The following is a 16,721-nucleotide window of genomic DNA, read 5'->3' on the forward strand; positions in this document are numbered from 1 at the left end:
TAGGTGGGGTTCACGTTCAAAGAAGTAGGCATAGAGGCGGAGGCAGTGGAAAAAGTGTTCACATCTGGACGTTTGCAAAATTCGATTGATATGTGGGCATATTGGAATGAAGGTGAGTCCTTTGCTAAAACCAAGATGTTCACATTAGCTGATGGAAAACAGAACATGGTATACAAATTTAAGGTTTTGTACATGATTGACAAGGATGATATGATGAAGAAACTGTATGCAATCCATGGGAACCGAATACATACACTCAAAGCTTAATAATATTCAGGATTTAATCATACGTTTGATTCTGTCACATTTTTATATGATTGGTTGCAGATTTCTATCAGCAAACCTTCTTCAAATATTCTGGCAAATAAGTTTAGTAAAGACAATGTCAGTCTATGTTAGAAATCTGACAAATTATTCACTTTTCTTTGATTTCCTGCCTGTATACCCACTTACAGTTGAACAGCTGGTCAAAAATCCAGCATTCGCAAGGTGCTCAACATAGGCTGTCAACAGGACGGAGAAGTGCGCAGGCGCAATGGTAAACGTAGAACGGAGCATGCGCTGACTGAGTAATGGCTGCAGGTGGAGGTTTTTTTCTGCTCCGTAAACGGTGAAAACGACGCAACTCGCAGAGTGTAGTGAAACCAGCAGGTGGACGGGGAGATTTCGTAAATGTCTTGTGCAAATCTCAAACCCGAAGAGAAACTCCTGGGCTCCCGTTTGCAGCAAACGGTACGATGACTCCAGTCTTCCACCCAGGGGAGGCCTCTGTGCCGTCTGTCATCTTTATTTGGGGCACTAGACTGTGGGTTGTGTGTGTGTATGGGTGCCATGTCTGTAAGGGGCAATGTTTGCAAAGACTGTGGGGCGGTTGCTGTCCATTGTTCGGAATGGTGATAGCGTGTCCATCAGGTTGCATTAGCCTTTCACAACCCATGATGAGGCAGAGCGACAGACAAGGAAAAAAAAGCAAGCAAGCACTGTTATCCAGATCCCATTACTTCATAAGATAACCTGCCCTATATGCTTTCCAAATAGTCCCTGTAGTGTGGAAATAGACCATTTGGCATAACAATTTAAAGGCAACTGTATGGGTAAAGTGTTGGAAAAGGTTATAAGAAATAGGATTTATAATCATCTAGAAAATAATAATCTGATCAGGGACAGTCAGCACGGTTTTGTGAAGGGTAGGTCATGCCTGACGAATCTTATTGAGTTTTTTGACAAAGTGACCTAACAGGTAGATGAGAGTAAACCAGTTGATGGGGTGTAAATGGATTTCAGCAAGGCATTTGATAAGGTTCCCCACAGTAAGCTATTAAAAAAAATGCGAAGGAATGGGATTGTGGGAGACATAGCAGTTTGGATCAGTAATTGGCTTGCTGAAAGAAAACAGAGGGTTGTAGTTGATGGAACATGTTCATCTTGGTGTCCAGTTACTAGCGGCGTACCACAAGGTTCGGTGTTGGGTCTACTGCTGTTCGTCATTTTTATAAATAACCTGAATGAGGACTTAGAAGGGTGGATTAGTAAATTTGCGGAAGACACTAAGGTTGGTGGAGTTGTGGATAGTGACAAAGAATGTAGTAGGTTGCAGAGAGGTGGCAAATGGAGTTTAATGTGGACAAGTGTGAGTTGATACATTTTGGACGGAGTAATCTGAATGCAAAGTATTGGTCCAATGGTAAGATTGTTGGGAGTGCAGATGAGTAGAGAGATCTCGGTGTCCATGTACACAGATCCCTGAAAGTTGCCACCCAGATTGACAGGGTTGTTAAGAAGGCATACAGTGTTTTGGACTTTATTATAATAACCTCCTGGTTCTGGAACCAGGAGGTTATGCTGCATCTGTACAAAGCTCTGGTAAGGCCACACTTGGAGTATTGTGTACAGTTCTGGTCACCGCATAATAAGAAGGATGTGGAAGCTTTGGAAAGGGTGCAGAGGAGATTTACTAGGATGTTGCCTGGTATGGAAAGAATGTCTTACGAAGAAAGGCTGGAGGCCTTGAGGCTGTTCTCGTTAGAAGGAAGTTGAGAGGTGACTTACAAGATAATCAGAGGGTTAGATAGGATGAACAGGGAGAGCCTTTTTCCAAGTATGGGGAAGGCAAACACAAGGGGACTTTAAAGTGAGGGGAGATAGGTATAAGACGGATGTCAGAGGTAGTTTGTTTACTCAGAGTACTAAGGATATGGAATGCTTTGCCTGCAACGGTAGTAGATTCGCCAAGTTTAAGTGCATTTAAGTCGTCATTAGACAGGCATATGGATGTACGTGGAATAGTATAGGTGGGATAGGCTTCAGATTAGTATGACAAGGGCTGCGCAACATCAAGGGCCAAAGGGCTATACTGCGCTGTAATGTTCTATGTATATGAATATGAAGGGTTGAGAGGGATTTGGGCCAAGTGCTGGCAAATGGGACTAGATTAATTTAGGATATCTGGTGGGTGTGGACGGGTTGGACCGAAGGGTCTGTTTCTGTGCTGTGGATTGGCCATGCCAAAATTGTTCAAAGTATCCAGGGATGTGCAAGCTAGGTGGATGGAAGAGTCAGAATGGAAAAGGATTTTAAATATTTACAACTCACCCAGAATGTTGATGGGATCCCCCAAATCTCTCTCTCTCAAAATATGAAGCTCCACCATCTGAACGGACCGTGCAATTAGGTGTACATGACAATGATCACCTCCCAGCCATACACTGTCCTGATTTGTTTGACATCCAGCATTGGATATGCTGAGATTTCCTCCAATTACATTCTGGGATGACTGAAGCCATTGTTTTCACTCCTAGTTATAAACTGAACTCCCTTAGTACTAACTCCATCCCTCTCCCAAATAACTGGCTGAGGCTGAACCAGACTGTTAACAATAATCGGGAAATATTTCACCCAAATATTTCCAACCACTCATCCTCATCATCAAGACAGTTTCCCACTTCCAGCTCAGTAACATCACTCGGTTTAATCCTAATCTCAGTGAATCTCTGTCGAAACGCTCATCCATTCCGGTGTTACCTCTAGGCCTAAATATCCTTCCATACTCCCAACTGGCCTCCCACATTCAACCTCTCTGTAACCTTGAAGTCATCCAAAGCTGTGCTGCCTGAGTGCTCCTTCACATCCATTCCCATTCACCCTGTGCTCACTGACCTACATATTTCCTGGATGACAAAGCACTAAAATATTGAAATTCCATCTCTCACTTTGTCCTGCCACAGAAACCAGAGTCTTGTAAAGGCCCAGACCGGCTGGCAAGATACCCTCCCTGAAGGATGTTAGTGAATGAGTTTGGTTTTACAGAGATATACAGCATAGAAAAAGGCCCTTTAGCCTACCATGTCTATGCTTTCCAACAAACACCTGACTTTCTTTGTTTTTTATACTAATCCCATTTTCTTGCACTTGGTCTCTTGTCTATTATACTTTGGCATTTTAAGTACTCATTCAGATGCTTCTTAAACATTGTGAGATTACTTGTTCAGGCAGCATGGTAAATATTTCTACCACCCACTGGGTAAAGTTGTTTTTCTCAAGTCTGCTTGAAACTACTTGCACCTTTCCACCATGCCCATTGGTCTTAGACCTGTCATCCAACGTGAAGACATTTGCAGAATGTACTCTGTCTATGCCTGTCATAATTTTGTAGATGTCAATCTAGACTGTGATATGCCTGTACTATTTGCAAACAAAGAATTTCACTGTACTTAGGTACATGTGCCAACAAATCCAATCAATCAATCAATCAATCAGTCAATCAATCATTAACTGCAAACAGCAAGTATCCCAGCATCAGTCCCCATGGTAAATTACTGGTCACAGGCTTTCAATTTCAAAAAGAACCCTCCACCATCGCTCTTTACCTACTATTTGTAAGCCAGTTTTGGATCCTATTTGTAAGCCAGTTTTGGATCCAATTTGCCAACTTGTCTTGGATCCAATGGTGTTCTACCTTTTGGGACCACACTTCCATGTGGAACCTTGTCAAAGGCATTCCTGAAGTCCATGTAAACCACATCAACTGCACAACCCTATTTAAAATATTTAGTCATCTTTTCAAGAATCTCAATTTAGTTAGTCAAACAAGATCTCCTTCTAACAAATCCATGCTGATTATCTCTGATTAATCTTTTCCTGTCCAAATGTTGATTAATCTTGTCCCTCAGAATTTTATCCAATAATTTCCCTACCACTGACGTTAGATTATCTGCTTTATAATTGTGTTGTATCCCTATTGCCCTTGAACAAAGGAAACATTTTAGCTATCATCCAGCCATTTGGCACTTCACAGGGCGGCATGGTGGCACAGTGGTTAGCACTGCTACTCACAGCAACAGAGACCTGGGTTCAATTCCCGCCTCAGGCAACTGACTGTGTGGAGTTTGCACGTTCTCCCCGTGTCTGTGTGGGTTTCCTCCGGGTGCTCCGGTTTCCTCCCACAGTCACAAAGATGTGCGGGTCAGGTGAATTGGCCATGCTAAATTGCCCATAGTGTTAGGTAGGGGGTAAACGTATGGGTGGGTTGCGCTTCGGCGGGTCGGTGTGGACTTGTTGGGCTGAAGGGCCTGTTTCCACACTGTATGTAATCTAAAAAAAAACTTGTAGCCACCAAAGTATTAAATTTACCTGCCAGAGCCCTGGCAGTCTCCTCCTTGCCTCCTATTGCAGCCTGGGATACATCTCATCAGACCCTGGTGGTTTACGAACCCTTTTATCTGCGAAGACATCAAATACTACGTCCTTTATTAAGCTTGATGTGGAGTTGCCAGTGTTGCACTGGGTGGACAAGGTCAAAAGTCACATGACACTGGGTTGTAGTCTAACAGGTTTATTTGAAATCATACGCTTTCAGAGCACTGCTCCTTCATCACTTCACCTGATGAAGGAACAGCGCTGTGAAAGCTTGTGATTTCACTTAAACTTGTTAGACTGTAACTTGGTGTTATATATAAGTTTTAACATGCTCCAGAACCTCAGCATATCAATTGAAATCTCTAGCTGCAATGTCCCTCTCCTTTGTGGATGCAGATGAACAATATTCATTTAAAATATTACCCATGTCCACTGGCTCCACATGCTGGTTGCCCCTTGAGTCTCTAATAGGTCCCATTCTTTCCTTGGTAATCCTTTCACTCTGTGTTCATATCAAATGCTTTGGGGTTTTCCTTGATCCCATCTGCCCAAGATATTTCATATCCTCTCTTTTGAAACAAAATCAGACAGTCATTTGAAGGTACACCACTGTATTGGTGTTCACTTGTTGGTGTCTCCGCAGTTTAGATGAGTGAGTTCCTTCACATACTCTGAGCATGTGATTGGCTTCTCCCCAGTGTGAAAGGATTCACTCACTCAGAAGTGATTGGATTTTGCTGCTAGTCACATCCAACAGTGAACCAGGTTCATCAGGTTCTGTTTCTGAAAAAAACAGAAAACTGGTTTAGATTTTGTGTTGTTAGAAGAAGATGTTTATTACTTGTTGTCCAACAGAGTGCCCTATAAGGTTGTTTCAGAGGGTAGTAAGGAATCACTGCATTACTGTGGGTATGGAGTCATATGTAGGCCAGACCAGGTAAGGATGACAGATTTCCTTCCCTCAAGGACATTGCTGAACCAGATCAGTTGTTCCAACAATCAATGGTGGTTGTGTAGCATGACTACGGAGACTAGCTTTCAATTCCAGACTTTATGAATCAAATTTAAATTGCACCAGCTATTGTTGGGGATTGATCCTGTATCCCCTGAAAATTGACACAGGATCACTGGACCAGCAACACCCAGCTTTGGGAGGCTGTATCCCCTGAACAGTAACATCTGGATCACTAGTCCAGTGACATTCCTACCACGCTACAACCTCATTCTCCACTCCAGCTCAGATGTAAATGTTAGTATTCTGTATAAAATTCATATCAATCAGTGTTGGGTAAACCTGTGCACTGAATATTTCTAAAGCTCTGACGTATTAGGTTCTTTTGAGCAGCTGTATTTTGCATCCTCATCTCCAACAAACGTGAGGAGCTCATGGTGATTCTATGGCTGAGACGATCCAACAAGCTGTCTTTCTTTTATTAGCCACCAGATTAAACTGTCACTAAACTTTGCCACATCAGAGATGTGACTTTATATTTTTCTCCATACAGCCTCCATAGTCACCAGCGAGTTAATACTGGAGAGAGAGTGTAATACTTCACCTTTGGCATGTTTATTGTAAAATTCACACTCACTCAGTGTGGTTCCACTGCTTCCATCAACTCTCACTGGGAGGAAGTTCAGGTGATTGTTGAACCTGCAGGAGCATCAGTGAGTTTATACCTGGGAGAGGTTATTCTGTGTGTGGGAATGGATTCATCAGGATTTGGAGATGCCAGTGTTGGACTGGGGTGTACAAAGTTAAAAATCTCACAACACCAGGTTATAGTCCAACAGGTTTAATTGCAAGCACATTAGCTTTTGGAGCAATGCTCCTTCATCAGGTGATAATCACCTGATGAAGGAGTGTTGCTCCGAAAGCTAGTGTGCTTCCAATTAAACCCGTTTGACTATAACCTGGTGATGTGTGATTTTTAATTTCATTCATCAGATGTGGTTGCAAACTGCTGAATTTACACTTAATGATCCCAGCACACTCACACTGAGGAGAACCTTGCTCTCAATGTGGAAAGAAATTCAAGTCACTCATTCCTATCTCTAATGCACCCTCAATGCCATACCTCCGTAATTTTTGCATCAGCCTACCATGGGGTACTTTATCGAACGCCTTGCTAAAATCCATATACACCACATCTACTGCTTTACCCTCGTCCACCTCCTTAGTCACCTTCTCAAAGAACTCAATAAGTTTGTGAGGCACGACCTTCACAAAACCATGCTGACTATCCTTGATCACATTATTCCTATCCAGATGTTCATAAATCCTATCCCTTACAATTCTCTCTAAGACTTTGCCCACAACAGAAGTGAGACTCACTGGCCTATAGTTACTCGGGCTATCCCTACTCCCCTTCTTAAACAAGGGGACCACATTCGCTATCTTCCAGTCTTCTGGCACTATTCCCGTAGACAATGACGACATAAAAATCAAGGCCAATGGCTCCGCTATCTCCTCCCTAGCTTCCCAGAGGATCCTAGGATAAATGCCATCAGGCCCAGGGGACTTATCTATTTTCATCCTTTCCAGTATTCCCCAGACCTCTTCCCTACATACCTCAAGGCCATCCATTCTAATCACTTGTGACTCAATATTCACATCAGCAATAGTGTCCTGTTCCTGAGTGAATACTGATGAAAAGTATTGATTTAGTGTCTCTCCAATCTCCTCCGCCTCCACGCACAACTTCCCACTACTATCCTTGACTGGACCGATACCTACCCTAGTCATCCTTTTATTCCTGACATACCTATAGAAAGCCTTGGGTTTTCCCTAATCCTACCAACTAAAGACTTTTCATGTCCCCTTCTCGCTGCTCTTAGCTCTCTCTTTAGATCCTTCCTGGCTACCTTATAACTCTCAATCGCCCCAACTGAACCTTCACACCTCATCTTTACATAGGCCGCCCTCTTCCCTTTCACAAGGGATTCCAATTCCTTATTAAACCACAGCTCCCTCACAAGACCCTTTACTCCCTGCCTGACTGGTACATACTTATCAAGGACACCCAATAGCTGTTCCTTGAACAATCTCCACATATCATTTGTGTTCTTCCCTTGAAGCCTATTTTTCCAATCCACGCATCCTAAGTCATGCCTCACCGCATCATAATTTCCCTGCCCCCAGCTATAACTCTTGCCCTGCAGTGCACACTTATCCCTCTCCATCACTAAAGTAAAAGTCACCGAGTTGTGGTCACTGTCCCCGAAGTGCTCACCTACGTCCAAGTCTAACACCTGGCCTGGTTCATTACCTAGAACCAAATCCAGTATAGCCTCACCTCTTGTTGACCAGTCTACATATTGTGTCAGGAAACCCTCCTGCACACATTGGACAAACACCGACCCATCTAACGAACTCGAGCTATAGCTTTCCCAGTCAATATCTGGGAAGTTAAAGTCCCCCATAACAACCACCGTGCTACTTGCACTCTTCTCCTGAATCATCCTCGCAATACTTTCCTCTACTTCTCTTGGACTATTGGGAGGCCTGTAGAAAACTCCTAACAGGGTGACCTCACCTTTCCTATTTCTAACCTCAGCCCAAACTACCTCACATGGCAAGTCTTCCTCCATCGTCCTTTCCACCGCTGTAATACTATCCTTGACAAGCAATGCCACACCACCCCCTCTTTTACCCCCATCTCTGACCCTACTAAAACATTTAAACCCTGGAACCTGCAACAGCCATTCCTGCCCCTGTTCTACCCACGTCTCTGTAATGGCCACAACATCGAAGTCCCAGGTACCAACCCACGCTGCAAGTTCACCTACCTTATTTCTTATACTTCTGGCATTGAAGTATACACACTTCAAGCCACCTTTCTGTTTACAGGCACCCTCCTTCGAGATCGATGCCTTGTTCCTAACCTCCCTACATTCAAGGTCCTGTACCATAAAGCTACAGTCCAGGTTCCCATGCCCCTGCAGAGTTAGTTTAAACCCTCCCAAAGAGCACTAGCAAACCTCCCCCCAAGGATACTGGTGCCCCTCAGGTTCAGGTGTAGACCATCCTGTTTATAGAGGTCCCACCTTCCCCAGAAAGAACCCCAGTTGTCCAGAAACCGGAATCCCTCCCTCCTGCACCATCCCTGTAGCCACGCATTTAACTGTTCTCTCTCCCTATTCCTCGACTCTCTATCACGTGGCACGGGTAACAAACCAGAGACAACAACTCTGTTCGTTCTAGCTCTGAGCTTCCAACCTAGCTCCCTGAAAGCCTGCCTGACATCCTCACCCCTCTTCCTACCTATGTCGTTGGTGCCAACGTGGACCAAGATCTGGGGCTGCTCCCCCTCCCCCTTAAGGACCCGGAAAACACGATCAGAGACATCACGTACCCTTGCACCTGGAAGGCAACATACCAATCGTGAGTCTCTGTCGCCCCCACAAAACCGCCTATCTGTGCCCCTCACTATTGAGTCCCCAAGAACTATCGCTCTACCTTTCTCCACCCTTCCCAACTTCTTCTATATTTAAAGCAGATAGATAAGTTCTTGATCGCCATGGGGAGAAAGTGGGAAAATGGAGTTGGAAACCTTTTAGCCATGACTGAATGGCAGAGCAGACCTGATGACCTAAATGGCCTAGTGTAGTGTTAATACCACTAGGCCTTCGCCTCCCCTAAATATGATCACTGCCTGACTGGAGCTCAGCAAGGACAATCGGGAGGCAGGACATCAAATAGAATGTCAGTTTGGACACAGTCCTTCAGGGGAATGTTGAGAAGGATAACAGGATCTTTCCCATCTCTCTTCACCAACAGTAAAGTTCCTCTTTAGGTTCATCCTTAGGTGGGGAAGGAATGTATCCCAACCGCTCTCCTCCGTGGTTCACAGCTCCTCGACCTGGAACATAGGCTGCTTTACAACTGAGTTTAGAGTCATCGAGAACAACAGGAAATGCTGCAAATGAGCTGTCAGATCAGATCGGGGTCAAACAGGGATCTGTTCCTGACTGAAAGTGAAATGGGAAGTATAAGTTTCCGATCTGACATTGATACTACTCATCATCGGCGGCACGGTGGCACAGTGGTTAGCACTGCTGCCTCACAGCGCCTGAGACCCGGGTTCAATTCCCGACTCAGGCGACTGACTGTGTGGAGTTTGCACGTTCTCCCCGTGTCTGCGTGGGTTTCCTCCGGGTGCTCCGGTTTCCTCCCACAGTCCAAAGATGTGCGGGTCAGGTGGATTGGCCATGCTAAATTGCCCGTAGTGTTAGGTAAGGGGTAAATGTAGGGGTATGGGTGGGTTTCGCTTCGGCGGGTCGATGTGGACTTGTTGGGCCGAAGGGCCTGTTTCCACACTGTAAGTAATCTAATCCTGCGAAGGTGTAATATGTCTTTCTGATAGTCCTAAGCCTTACTGTTTTAAAGCAGGCGTTAATTCTTCTAAATTTAAACCAATTGTTTAAACTCTGTAATAAAATAGCAGATGGAGGATTACACAGGAACTTAGTCACTAGTGGTAAATCTATATAACAGATATTTGATCTCCAGACAAAGAAGAACATTTATCATGTTTCCCAGAATCCCTTGTTTATGTGATGTGTGTGTGTTTGTGTGTGTATTAAATGCCAGAATAAGTAAAGATCCACAACCTGAACTATCCGCAAGGGATGTGACCTTAACAGTGAAGCTGAGATCAGTCCTGATGTAAACTCCACCTAAAACTGAAGGTTTTAGGCTCGGCGTGGATTGTGAGGAAGCTGCCTTTAGTATCCTGACTCATTTCTGGTGAGGAGCCAGAGGAATCCTTACTTAAGAACCGTGTCAGTGTCATTCTACTGCTGAAAAGGGGAAATGTTTCTTCCTGTTCAACTTCTTTGTGCCCTTCATAATTTTATCCATCACAATCATCTAATCCCTCAGTTTCCTGTATTCCAAGGAAATCAACAACAACCTGTCCAAATTCTCTTCATAATTAAACCTCTCCAGCCCAGGCAACATGCTGAGAAATGTCCTCTGCAGTCTCTCCAGTGCAATCATATCCCATCTGTAATGTGCACTACAGGATGCACACAAACTCTCATTGCAGCCTGAACAATTTTTCCTACAATTCCAGCATAGTCTCCCTGTTTTAAAATCTATGCCTCAGCTAATAAAGGCAAGTATCCAGTATGCCTTTTGAACCACTTTGATTTACTTGCTACCCAGTGGATATGTACATCAAGGTGCTTGGTGATTCACACAGTCTTACTGCTCATCGTGTATTCCCTTGCTTTGCTGCTTCTGTCTGAGAACATGATGTCACATTTATCAGAATTTTTGAATACTAATTGTCACTGATCAGCCCATCTGACCAGCCGATTTATACCCCTAAATAGTTGAAGGCTACGCTCCTCATTATTTTTCAATCCCCATTTTCTTTATCATGTATGAACATACTGATCAACCCTGTTATATTCAATTTTAAATTGTTCCTTTATGCCTTCCATAGGAAGAGCTTCAATACTGATCCCTGCAGAACTTTAATGTGCACAGGCATTAAGTCAAAACACACCCCTCGATCGTCATCTCCACTTCCTGCCATGCAGGCATTCTGGATCTAATCTGCCAACTTTCCTTGCATCCCATGAACTTTTTCCTTCACTATCAGTGTCCCATGCAGGATCTAATGAAAAGCTTTGCTGAGGTTCAAGTAGACTATATCAAATGCATTTCTGTTGTCTACATACCAAATTATCTCTTCGAAAAATTGAATCAAGTTGATTAGTCATGACTCCCCTTTGACAAAACCATGCTATCTGTTCATGATAAATCCCTGCACTTCAAAGTACACCTCTTTACCCCCAAAATACATGAATCTTAGAATCATAAAGTCAGACCCTTTAGTCCACCTCATCCATCCCGACCAGGTATCCCAAACTGAACTAGTCTCATGTTATGGATCAGACCAAATGCCCTAAAAATATCTGAAGAAGATAGTTTAGTCACTAGCTTTTTTTCATTTAATGGATAAGTGTAAGGCATTGTGTTCTGGAAGCAATTCAATCAATCAACCTACCAGGCTTGAAACAAAGCACACTGTATTCATATGCTGTAATTAAAATAAAAGAATTGGCATAACTGTAACTCTGTCAAAATGCTTAACTTCATAATATATTACGTTTACTACTACTACTAATCAACTGTTCCAGTATAGCAACGTCCCAAAAATACACCCTTGGCAAAGGTAAATTCAGTAAAATACATGATCTCACATGCAATTCTAGCTTTTTGCTGTAACAGAGAGAGGAACAGAGAGAGCTTCCGCATCCAGCATCAAGACCCCAGCAACTGCTTCTGAAAGTTAAAACTAAAACAAAATCCTGCTTTATGGGAACTTGGTCCTAACCATTCAAGCAGCTTTTATTGTTCCAAATAAAACAAAAAAGTCCTCACAAGCTGTTTATTCGCTTTGGAGCAGACCGCTAATCATCTCTGTTGCAACCTTTCTTAAAAAAAGAGAATACCCTTCTTAAAGCCACAGTATTGTCACTCATTTGCTGCCTTTGGCCCATATCCCTCTAAATCCTTCCTATTCATTTCCCCATTTAAGTGCCTGTTAAAATTGTACCAGCCCCTACCACATCTTTGTCAGCTCATTTCCATACACACGCCACTCTGTGTATGAAAACTTTGTCTCTTAAATATCTTTTCAATCTTTTCTCTCGCACCTTTAATCTACGTCCTCCATTTTGGAACTCTCCTAACCTGGGAAAAAGATCTTAGCTATTCACCCTATCCATGCGCCTCATGATTTTATAAACTTCTATACGATCATCCCTCAATCAAATAATTCTCCTTCATTTAGAGCCATCGAGTCAGAGATGTGCAGCATGGAAACAGACCCTTTGGTCCAACCCGTCCATGCCGACCAGATAGCCCAACCCAATCTAATCCCACCTGCCAGCACCTGGCCCATATCCCTCCAACCCTTCCTATTCATATACCCATCCAAATGTCTCTTAAATGTTGCAAATGTACCAGCCTGCACCACTTCCTCAGGCAACTCATTCCATACCTGCTGTGTGAAAAAGTTGCCCCTTAGGTGTCTTTGATATCTTTCCCCTCTCATCCTAAACCTATGCCCACTAGTTCTGGACTCCCCGACCCCAGGGAAAAGGCTTTGCCTACTTACCCTATCCATGCCCCTCATAATTTTGTAAACCTCTATAAGGCCACCCCTCAGCCTCTGGTGCTCCAGGGAAAACAGCCCCAGCCTATTTAACCTTTCCCTGTAGCTCAAATCCTCCAACTCTGACAACATCCTTGTAAATCTTTTCTGAACTCTTTCAAGTTTTACAACATCTTTCCGATAGGAAGGAGACCAGAATTGCATACGATATTCCAACAGTGGCCTCACCAATGTCCTGTACAGTCGCAACATGACCTCCCAACTTCTGTACTCAATACACTGACCAATAAAGGAAAGCATAGCTATCCTATCTACCTGAGACTCCACTTTCAAGGAGCTACTATGTTGATTTCAGGGGCCGATCTGTAAATCCTCTCCTTACACCTTGGAAATGTGAGTTTACAAGATGGTTGTGTGGGAGCACAACTTAAAAGTTCAGAACACTTTTTCTCTGGTCCCCAAAATTTGTAAATCTATAATCCAAACTCCCCCTCATGCCTCAGTTGAAATATACCAAAGCACCGGTTTCAGTACGTGTTCTAGATCACTGTGGGGGTGGGCTGATTGGGCTACAAAACCAATAGGATGGGGGGGGGATAGGACTGACTGATCCAGCATGTGTAATTGATGCTTCAGCTAAAGGGTGAGGATGAGGGCGGGGTTTGGTTAGACATATGAATTTCCCCCATGCTGCAAGTGCTGTGGCTTCATGACAGGCATTGGATGAAGGAGGAATAGAAGGTAAAATTGGTGAACAGCGGAGGTCGAGAGAAAATTAGAGATGATGCAGGGGAAAGTAGGTTCCCTTCCTTGAAAGACGTCACCAGACGAGTTCATTTGTTAATAACAATTCAGCAAATTTTGTGGTTACGTTTTCTAAGTGTCAGCCCTGTAAAATTACCAGATTCATTCAGCCCAATTTCAACAACTAACGTTTTGTTTGTTTTTGTTTTTGTTTTTGTGAGCTTTCTCACTTTTGTTTTCTGTCTTACATCAATGTTACAGGATATCAATTCGACAGTGACTGTTTAGTGTCTGGAAATTGAAATCACAGATTCTGATGGATCGAATTGAATTTATTGCAACTTGAATATAATCAGATTTGAACATGGAAGTAAAAAGCATTAACAGCACTAAGAAACTGAACACATGTTCTGTGTGTGGACAAAGCTTCAGTCAATCATCTTTACTGTGGAGTCACAAGTGTGGTCACACTGAGAAGATACTGTGGAACTGTGAGGAATGTGGGAAAGGATTCAATTACCCATCCCAACTGGAAAAGCATCAGCGCAGTCACAATGGGGAGAAGCCATGGAAATGTACAGATTGTGGGAAGGGCTTCAATTACCCGTCTGAGTTGGAAATTCATCGGCGCACCCACACTGGAGAGAAGTTGTTCACCTGCTCTCAATGTGGGAAGGCATTAGCTCATTTACAGAGTCTGCTGGTACACCAACGAGTTCATACTGGGGAGAGACCATTCAACTGCTCTGGATGTGGTAAGGGATTCACTACGTCATCCAGCTTGCTAATACACCAGCGTGTTCACACTGGAGAGAGACCTTTTAAATGCTCAGACTGTGGGAAGAGCTACCAAAGTTCTGGGGAACTGATGTCCCACCAACGTGTTCACACCGATGAGAGACCATTCAGATGCACTCACTGTGGGACTGGATTCAAGCGATCATCTCAACTCACTGTGCACCACCGAGTTCACACTGGAGAGAGACCGTTCACCTGCTCAGAGTGCGGGAAGGGATTCACTCAAACGTCCGACCTGCTGAAGCATCAGCGCGTTCATACTGATATGAGACCTTTTAAATGCTCTGACTGTGAGAAGTGCTTTAAAAGACTGGGAGATCTGAAGTCTCACCGGCGTGTTCACACTGATGAGAGACCATTCTGGTGTTCTTACTGTGAGACTGGGTTCAGGCGATCATTTGATCTCACTGTACACCAGAGAGTTCACACTGGCGAGAGACCATTCACCTGTTCTGAGTGTGGAAAAGGATTCACTCAATCATCCAACCTCACTGCACATCAGCGAGTTCATACTGGAGAGAGACCGTTCATCTGCTTGGAGTGTGGGAAGGGGTTCACTCAGTCCTCCAATCTTACAGTACATCAGCGTAGTCACAGTGGGGAGAGATCATTCCCCTCCTAGAAGTCAGTGTAAAAGTATTGATTAATTTATCATAATTGCTTGAGAGACCATTGAGTTCACAAGTAATGACACTGAATGTTGGTGTTAATTATATCCAGGACTGAACCATGTTCATTAGAGTCTATTTCTGCTGATGTTAAATTACTTGAGTTGTTGGGGTGACTATTCCAGATAAAACTCAAATAAATCAGCTTTGTTTTAAACACATTGCATTCAGCATTTTTTAATATTTCTAACACAGTTTAGTTTATTTTGAAAGGCTCACTCTCTCACCCTTGACTCCTTCATCCTCACCTCCAACAATAAGTGTGTGCAGTTCATGGAGCTTCTTTGCCGCTAAGATTGAGACAGTCTGATCAGCTGCTCTCTGCCACTAGCCCACTGAGCCAGACTGTCTTAAGATCCCCTTTGCCAGAGCCCTGAATCCACATTTTTCTTCCGTTACTCCCCCATCTCTTCTCATGACCATTTCAGGTTCATCTTGGAGACAAGCCACATCTGATCCATCAACTCAACTTGCACTGAATGCTTGACAACCTAATTATCCCATCTTTGATGTTATCTCTCCTCTCTTTTGGGTTGTCCAACTTTTTTTTCAAATCTGTCATCATTATCTTTCCGCTGTCTGAACAAAACACTGTTCAATCTCCAAACTCCCTTTCCTTGCTAGATGTCTTGGAACACTTCTTCATCTCTCAAAGCCCTGTCCTTTACCAGAGGTTAATGTTTCAGGTCACTGAAATCAGGTTTCTGCCACTAGCATAGTATTGAAAAACCTTGCTAAAGCCACAAATAACATTATACATATCTGACTTTTTTTTAAAAATTATCCATTCTCAGCATTCTTGACCAGTCTGCAGTTTTTGTCAATGTTGACCACACCATGTGGTTCCAAAGCTTCGCCACTGTTACCCAGCTGCTTCATGTAGTCTCATTATTCTCTACCTAATTGTACCCAGATTATCACTGGCTATAGTTTCCTTTCCAATTCCAACAGGTTCCATTTATATCTGCAAAAAATCCAGCTTTGGCCACCTCTTATGGACATGTTCCCATCGCAACATTATCTGGAAATACTGTCACTTTTCACATGTACACTGACAGCTCCAGGGCTGCAGGTGCATAGTTCTTTGAAAATAGAGGCGCAGCTGACAGTGTGGCGAAAAAGTCATGCTTCCAGGCGTTGGTCGTAACATTGAGCGTAGAAATTGCAATGTCAGTGGAAGTGGTGGAGGTAGGTACAATTACAACATTTGAATGGGTATATTAATAGGAAAGGATATGGGCCAAATGCTGACAAATAGGATAAGATCTGATTGACGCAGACGAGTTGGAACAAAGAGTTTGTTAGCGTGCTGTATGACTCTGATGATGTGTCTCGTAGAAGCTGTCCATCACCAACACTCCATTTTACTGGTTATCCCATGTAAGGTTATTCATTGCCCAGGAATGTACATCAAGGGTCAACGCAGACTGTTCTTTTTTTTGAACTGAAATCAACTTTAAGAAAAACATTTTGGTTGAAAAACTGTATTTAACCAAATCAACAGCTTTATTTATGATACAAAACAGATTCTTGGAAATAGGAGCCAATGTATCATTAATTGATTGGAATTAATAAGTAGTGACTGAAAAAAAGTTACTTCGGTTAAAAACAATGTTCATATAGTAAGAATTCAGTTTGTGTTAACTTGGAAATCAAAGGTGAAGAAACACAAAATCACAGAGATCCTTGATTGCCGACTGTAGTCCAACAACTCCAACTCTACCAAATGATGCAGCTTATAGCAACA

At 43.3% G+C, this 16,721-nt stretch overlaps 1 protein-coding gene across 1 annotated transcript; it reads left to right on the forward strand.

Moving 5' to 3' along the window:
- The first annotated feature begins 573 nt into the window (after positions 1 to 573).
- Positions 574 to 15,081, forward strand: LOC132817802 (zinc finger protein 239-like). The gene is made up of 2 exons (XM_060828295.1): positions 574 to 732; positions 13,770 to 15,081. Exon 2 carries the CDS (start codon positions 13,873 to 13,875, stop codon positions 14,926 to 14,928), a length of 1,056 nt encoding a protein of 351 aa, XP_060684278.1. The 5' UTR covers positions 574 to 732; positions 13,770 to 13,872; the 3' UTR covers positions 14,929 to 15,081.
- Positions 15,082 to 16,721: the final 1,640 nt, after the last annotated feature.

Source organism: Hemiscyllium ocellatum, chromosome 8 (assembly GCF_020745735.1).
Source record: "Hemiscyllium ocellatum isolate sHemOce1 chromosome 8, sHemOce1.pat.X.cur, whole genome shotgun sequence".
Classification (NCBI taxonomy): domain Eukaryota; kingdom Metazoa; phylum Chordata; class Chondrichthyes; order Orectolobiformes; family Hemiscylliidae; genus Hemiscyllium; species Hemiscyllium ocellatum.